The following is an 8,045-nucleotide window of genomic DNA, read 5'->3' as shown; positions in this document are numbered from 1 at the left end:
TAACTTTTTTTGTTGTTGGGGACCCCCTGGAGTCCCCATAAGGACCCCTGGGGTCCCAAACCCATGAATGCCAGTGATCAGTTACTAATGTATTTTATTCAGAAATGGTGGAAAGCTTAGCCTAATTAAACAAATACTAATGCAGAGAGCTACTTTTCAACACCAAGCATCCCTTTTTACACAAAGTTAAGAATGAAACCTCTAGACTTGGGACAGGGGGGAAAAAGTCACTTAGACTATAAAAAAAATCCTTGATATAGCTAGGCAAATGGATACTGATATTGTGTGTGTCTTATTGTGTAAAATAAATGATTCTCTATTTTTGCATACAACTCAGAGACATGCCTATTTATAATGAAAATCGGCAGTTGGGAGTGCTTTGTTTCTTTTCCTACACTTCAGCTCAAGTGCTGACAGAGTACATTTTTATTTCCTGGATTGGTAGTGTACTGAAATGCGTTACCAACCCTAGTTTCATGCCACAGTTTTTTATATAGTGAAGTGGACCTGCTCTGTAGAAGAGTGTGTGCCTTTGCCGCCTCCTGCTGCAGCCCCGCCGGCCCCCTGCCCTCCCTACGCGCCTCCCCGGCTCTGTTTCCCACTGCTGAGAGGAGCAGGACGCGGCCACGGCGGCGGGAAGCAAATTATCTACAAGCACTTCCCTTAAAAAAAGTTCACACTCACATACAAAGATGCCACCACAAGTAGCGACTCACATCGTCTTAGACCTGATCGAGGGAACTTACTGGGAATAACCTGACAGGAGAAACGGATATTTCACGTTAATTCTTTCATTACGCGTTTGTTTAATTTTTTATGTTGCTTTTAATGCGCTTATAGGCTGGTTCAACTTTAAAAAAAAATCTTTTTGCGGTAAATAGCCTCAACATGATTTGGGCCTGAACTTATGTAGCTATTTTGTGTTTTATTAAGACGCACCTGCGTGCCACTGGAGGAACAAGCGCACAGTACCGTGTAAGGCAGACACAATAACTTACTTTATATATAATGGTATCTCTTTAATAATCATCTAATAAGAAGATTACAATGTCTGGATGGAGTATGACCTTACTTTAAATACAACAAACGTGTTGGATGCAGTGGAAGAGCGCGCCACGACCGCATTGTGACACTTAAAGTCCCCGCCACCAAAACGGAGAGAAAAATAAAATCTCGACATCGCTACTCCTACACTTGCTGAGTGAAGTGTGGATGTTGTCGGGACTGTTAACAGGCACTGCATTAACAGCAGCTGTCAAACTCATGGGATCCTCCTGCCCCCCGAGCGACTGGGAGCTCTGTTGAAGTCTCCACTGCGCATGTCAGAGCGCTGGACAGCTCCAGAGAGGGAAATTTAAAAACGGTTTTTGGAGAATCAAATGCAACACAGTGAAATACAGTACAGGGGCTCGCGAACAGCTGACACATTCTTCAATATCATCCAAAACAGGTGATTATTTTATTATTTCTCTCTTTCAGCACCATAGTCTTTGTGGGATTGTTGGTTTTTATGAGAATATTGACATTTTGATGATTTTTAGACTTGAATATCATTTTTCTATAGGCAGGCTAAATGACAGTTAAACCTGAGCTAATGTGACCAAACTGTTATGTAAACATTTGAACTGCGTGCTAATTGAAAGCAAGCTATATTATTCTTTGTATTTTTTATTCAATTCAATTAGGGAGAGTATGGGGAACCAAAAGTTTTCAAACGGTAAAATGGGCTTCAGCTACAACAAAGGCACACTGTTGCCAAATTTAAAAGTTCTATGTGCTAGTATTATTTTGAATTTGTTTATACTTGTGTTAAATGTTCATTTAACTTCAATTTGAGTTTAAAATGTTTGCTTTTTGTTGAGCAATATTATATTTTCAGATATAGCACATGCTGTTCCACCATATTTATTTACTGAAGAAGACACAATTCGAAGTAATGTGATTCATATTGTGATCATCTTGTACATAGATTGTTTATCAAAGTTTGTAGACTCACTGGGGGGGATAACCTACAGTGTGTTCATTTTATTTATTAAATTGCAGTGGTATCACATATCCCAGGAAATGATAGAAGGTGGAATAACATCCAGGATGTCAGGAATAATTGAGAATGCTGGGCATCATCCGTCTCCACAGGACTACAGGTAAGACTTGTGATTTAAATTCTGTTCAGTTATATCAGGACTTCTATCTTCTAGCACTAAACAACATATTCTTTTTTTCTTGCATATTGTCAAACAAACTCAGGTTCAAATCTGTGACGCCTCAATAGATGAAAGGCATATTTGTTATTAATCAAACCCTTTAAGGTGTTTCCCAAATGGTCATGGAACAAACTGTCCAAACCCACTGTGTTTAATCTAAAGGTAGACGGACAGCTCTTTTTGTGCATGGGGGGTTTCATGAAAAAGGAGAGAGAGAAAAAAAATCCTGAAGAATAAATGATTTTCAGTCTGAATGGATCTGTCAGAAACCATCAGCTCTGTTTACACTCCCGCTGTCGGCACACGGAGAGCCTGAGCCTCTTGGCCTGCCGGCTCAGGGGGAGATGGGCGCTCTGGGTCACCAGTATGCACAAATGGCTCCCAATTAGAAAAGGAGGGAGAAAAGGAGGGAGGTAGGGAGGAGGAGGTGCAATATTTTGTGTTGTTAAACCTCTGGGAAGGCTTGGATGATACATGGAGACACCAGCTCAACATGTTTTGCATCAGTGAACAATTTCTATGCTGCTGGTAGGGAGAGAGGAGGGGAGGTGGGAAGGCCCCCCATGTATCATCTATATGTTTGTCTTGGGCTTTTAAAATGGGAAATTGCAAGCTTGAGTAGATTTGTCAAACAAAAGTGTAAAAGACCAGCGATAGTAAATATTGTACATAGTTTTGATTTGAGTGTATGCACACCTACTTTTGTGCTTTTCTTTAATACAAAACAAAAAGGAAAAAAGTCTCATCAGTCACAGACTCCCAGATTATTTTTATGCTGGAACATTATTTTTTCATTTTGTCCGAAGTGAAAGAAAACTCTCAGCAGCAAGGCAGAGAATAGGAAAAAAGAAGGAAAGTCAGTCTCACAAATGGTACACTAAAATGTCAGTGCTCCAGCTGAGATAGTGTAACACTTGACAATTCCATCTGCTGCAAAAGGATGATCACTCTAAATCATTTACTGGCACATGCAAGGTGTTTGAGGACGTGTGCGGCTGATTCCTAGCGGCAATGATGTCACTTATTCAGACGGCAGACACAGAGCCCTGACCTCAAACTACACTTGCACCCCCTCTGGCCCGAGGCTCCGTTGATTTCCCCATTTAGGGAGGATGGGGCGGGGGGGTTAGGGATAGAGGCTGGAAAGGGACAGGGAAGCAGATGGCATCCTATTTGTCCCTCCTATGTGAGGGCTGTCATTCCAACAGATTAATGCAAGGGCTGTGTAAAGAAAAGAAACGACAGAGACAATCAAGGAAGGGTCTGGGGAAGACAATAGAGCCACGTGCCACTGGGCAGATTTGTCGTTTGGGACACAATAGGTGATCATTTTTCAATAGACAAGGCCAACTGTTTCAGGCAACATGTGCTGCAGTCCCATGTTTCAAACGATCTCATGCGTTGTTTACTTATGATTCAGCCAATGGTGTAAGGCCAGACTGTGGTCACCTGACACAGGGTTGATTTTTTTATTAGGAGATTTGGTGTGTGTATGAGGGGGGGGGGTACTCTTACACTGTCCACAGACCCTAACTGAATAGTATGTGTTGTCATAGCGACCCCAATTACTAAACCCTTGCACAGTAAGTGTGTGTGTGCAGAGAAGACTGGAGAGGATTCAAGAGGATTCCTCTCTTTTCTTTTCTTTCTCTTCGAGGCTCACCACATAAAAGACGTAATGAATGAAAACTGATTGGTACTGGCAGTGCACTGGTTAAACAGCAATCCTATATTTAATCCACTTTATAGCACATAGAACATTTATAAAATTATGAGTTGAAAAAATTAAGTAAAACATAAGTAAAACATAAAATACTACACAAATTGAATTGCTATTTTGCATTTATTTTATTTATCAAATTTGTTTTCATCATCATCATCATCATCAAAAAAGCAAAGTATTAACCATGAGAAAAACAAAGATCAGTGTGCCACTCCTAGAAAATGAAAAACAATCTCAACAGATAATCAATTCTGAATGGAAAGCTTGTTTAACTCCTTCATTGTTGATTACAACTGTCACTGCTAAATAACCCTTGTAGTTAATCTACTTACAGTAAATCCTGGATGGTATGGCTAATACATGGCTTTGCTGAGCAGCTTTCATCTCTGTTTGCCCATATTCAGACTCATTACAGTGGTTTTGACTTTGAAGGACAAATTGTTCTATCAAGTGTTTAGATTTAAATTCCACTTGCGGTCTGTGTGTGTCTGAGCTTACAGCCGTGTTAACCCCCCTCCCCAACCTCCCCCCTCCTCCTTCTCTCTTGAAGGCTTCTGACCACCGACCCCTCCCAGCTGAGGGAGGAGGACCTCCCTGGGGACCTGCAGTCTCTGTCATGGCTCACCTCTGTGGATGTGCCCCGACTACAGCAGATGGCTGATAGCCGAGGCCACAGTAACGGGCCCTCCCAGGGCAGCTTGTTGGAGCAACAGACAGGTGAGGTGAAGGGAGGGGACAGTGCAACATTCAAAAACCGCATCATCTCTCTGATTGGATAAATCAGGACTGCTGGATTCTTTTGGATTTCTGGTCTCTGCAGATATAGTCACAGCTTTATAAGAAAAGATAAAGACCAATGACAATACAAGATTGCTGTTTTTGCTATTGGGAATTGTTCTTCACTAAAACCACATGCATTTAAACTAAAAAAAAAGAATCCAAATGGATAGTTGTAGTGGGTGCTGAAGTCTAAGGTATATGAAAAATCAAAGTGCAAACAATTATACTTGAAAAAACTCCAATATCTTACATTTCCAAACATAATGAACTTACAAGACAATCCACAGACCTTAGTTGAACGTATTAACATTTTTAAGTAACAATTAAGTAACAGTATTATTGAACGGTTTAATTGCAAAAAACTTTACTATGGAGAAGACTTTAAACTTTAACTCTGTAAATGGTTATAACTTCTAAGTATACGTGTATTATATTGTTTGTGCTATTAGCACCAAAAAAAAAAAAATGAAGCCCCATTCTACTGTATGCTCCAGGTAACATCTTCAAACCGGAAATCAAACCATAACTCTCTGGAGTCAATAGAAAGAACAGGTGGGGGCGGACAAGTTTTTCGGTGAACTTTCCTTTCTAATAACAGTCTTGCTGCTCCTTTTCACAGCTCAGCTGAGCAACATGACTGCGATGACAACGGGTCAAGGCTCCATGCTCCACCTCCAGAGCAACATGCAGCACAGCCCTCTGGGAATCAGCATCATCAACACCCACAGCGGAAGTGTGAGTTTTAACAGCATTGCAAGACAAAATGTGTATGTGTTATGTTAAATAGGGTTGATTGACAAATATCCCTGTATCTGCTTCACAGATGTCTCCATTCTCCATGAATGGGCTGCCCTCTCCGAGTTACCAGTGCCCTACCTCAGTCTACCAGCCTACACACCAGCAGGTGTACTCTCTAACCCAAACTGGACAACAGGTACCAAACTAATAAAGCTAATAAAGTACTGTACTCATATTTTTTGTTGCTGATTTGTTGGTTTCCTTTTGCTTCTTGTGTAGATTGCTTACATGGACCTCTGTAGTCAATGCTACTTGATAAAAGCTAAATGGTCACAATAGATAAATGCAAATGATAAAGTTCCTCATTATTTTCTCTCCTTTTCTCATAGTGTTCAACTGGTGGGCTTTATAGCAATGTCTCTTTCAACAACCAAAGTCTATTCACACAGCCTCGTCTGGCTCCACAAGAGCAGGAGCTGCAGCCCAAGTCTTTCCCCAAGCCAATCTACTCCTACAGGTCAGACCTCTTTTATGTAGCTAAAATATAATAATATTCAATAATAAAAATTAGTTTTAATGTATTTCACCTTCTCTGCTTTGACCTACATTCAAATAAAGATTTTTTTTTCCAGCTGTTTGATTGCCATGGCTCTGAAGAACAGCAAAACTGGCAGCCTCCCTGTCAGTGAGATCTATAGCTTTATGAAGGAACACTTCCCTTATTTCAAGGTATGATACTATTAATATTACAGAAAATGACTAAAAAATATGGTGAATGTAGATAAAGAGTGTGACTCATACCTCACCTCTCTCCCTGCAGACTGCACCTGATGGATGGAAGAACTCAGTCAGACACAACCTGTCCTTAAACAAATGCTTTGAGAAAGTGGAGAACAAGACGAGCAGCTCGTCCCGTAAGGGCTGTCTGTGGGCGCTGAACCCTGCCAAAATTGACAAGATGGAGGAAGAGATGCAGAAGTGGAAACGCAAGGACCTGCCAGCCATCCGCCGCAGCATGGCTAATCCTGGTTAGAAATTTATTTTGTTGAATTATAAAAAGGTCTACTGCTCAAAAAGGCAATGAGTCATCAAAATTGGACGTCATGATGTAACTTTGTCTGATAATCTGCGTTTTTCCCGCAGATGAGTTGGACAAATTGATCACAGACCGCCCAGAGAACTGCAGACGTAAAGCTTTAGAGCCCGGCATGACCCGTCTGCCCAGCTGTCCCACTGGCCTCCCGCTGTCCGTCCCAGCACAGATGCAGCCTCAGCCAATAGTCACACTGTCCCTGCCCTGTTTACCCATGCACCAGCACCACCAGCTTCAGGCACAGCTCCACGCTCAGGCCCGCCTGGCCCCCATGTCCCCTGCTCCGGCCCAGACACCTCCACTCCACACGGTCCCTGACCTTTCCCACAGTCCACTCACCCAGCACCACAGCAAGCTGCCGGACGATTTCTACAGTGTGCACGGTGATACACACACAGAGGTGGATGCACTGGACCCAAGCATCATGGACTTTGCCCTTCAAGGTAAATACATTTTTTAAGTGTCATCCCTGTTTTTTGTTTGCTATATAATCCAAGGGTTGTTGCATCAGTACACTAACCTCTCTATCTATCTGCATAGGTAATCTGTGGGAGGAAATGAAGGACGACAGCTTTAACCTGGATGCTTTGGGTACCTTCAGTAACTCCCCCCTCCGACTATCAGACTGTGACTTGGGAACAGCCCACCTGACTCCTGTCTCCACTGGAGCGAACCTGCAGCTGTCAGATGTGCAAGTGACGGGTCTTTACACCTCCTATACCTCCCAGGATCACCTGTCTTCCCAGTACATGGGCGCACCAGCCAACAGCAAGCCCATCGCCCTGTTATAAAACAGTCTCCGACCTGATTCATTCAGCTGTCTATGGATATATGTGGACGTCAGCTGAAGAAGGCTTAAGGCAAAGTCTGAATTGTGGTTTCTTACAAATCACACTGCTTTCCTCTGGTCAGCTGGAAACTACTTGGAGAAGGATGTTTAAAAATCATTTCACATACAGTCCACAAGGAAACTCTCATTAAGAACTAAAACTGCTGATAAATAAAGAGGTGGCTGTAAGAAAAAGTATGTAAGACTTAAAATATCTAGCTTTGCCAAGCAAAGACTCAAAGCTTGTATGAGTACAAAGACTCTATGTGAAGATGTCCGTGTGAGTTAACAACCGCCAGTTTTTATACTGTTCACTTGCGTTTTAAAGCCCTACCATCCTGTAGCTCCCTGTCTTTTGTCTGTTGTATTGTGGTAGACATTATTGCTGTGATGTTTTATTTATATTTATGAAAAGGCAGCTAGAGAAGGTGATGACTCTATCAATCTTTTGCTGTATATATTTGAATGTTTCGAACTGCTATTGCCACAGAAAAGCTTTCTTTCGACTGTATTTACCCACTTCTTTCCAAAATGCCGATGTGTGCCAACACTTTGAGTAATCCAGATTTTAAACATTATTCTTTTACGCAATGTGATGAGCATGTCTCAAAGTCAGATGTATATTATGTTCATTAACTTGATCATAATACAAATCAAATGGGTGAATAAAAGAAGTTT

At 41.7% G+C, this 8,045-nt stretch overlaps 1 protein-coding gene across 1 annotated transcript; it reads left to right on the top strand.

Annotated features, from left to right (window-relative positions):
- Window positions 1-1,108: 1,108 nt before the first annotated feature.
- foxn4 (forkhead box N4) lies at window positions 1,109-7,840 on the top strand. The gene is made up of 10 exons (XM_028578928.1): window positions 1,109-1,450; window positions 2,044-2,144; window positions 4,478-4,644; window positions 5,327-5,442; window positions 5,531-5,641; window positions 5,835-5,962; window positions 6,078-6,174; window positions 6,266-6,473; window positions 6,589-6,981; window positions 7,079-7,840. Exons 2-10 carry the CDS (start codon window positions 2,065-2,067, stop codon window positions 7,327-7,329), a joined length of 1,551 nt encoding a protein of 516 aa, XP_028434729.1. The 5' UTR covers window positions 1,109-1,450; window positions 2,044-2,064; the 3' UTR covers window positions 7,330-7,840.
- Window positions 7,841-8,045: the final 205 nt, after the last annotated feature.

The sequence above is a fragment of the Perca flavescens genome, chromosome 5 (assembly GCF_004354835.1).
Source record: "Perca flavescens isolate YP-PL-M2 chromosome 5, PFLA_1.0, whole genome shotgun sequence".
NCBI classification, from domain to species: Eukaryota; Metazoa; Chordata; class Actinopteri; order Perciformes; family Percidae; genus Perca; species Perca flavescens.
The sequence above is the reverse complement of the archived record's forward strand: the minus strand, read 5'-3'. Positions and strand labels throughout refer to the sequence as shown.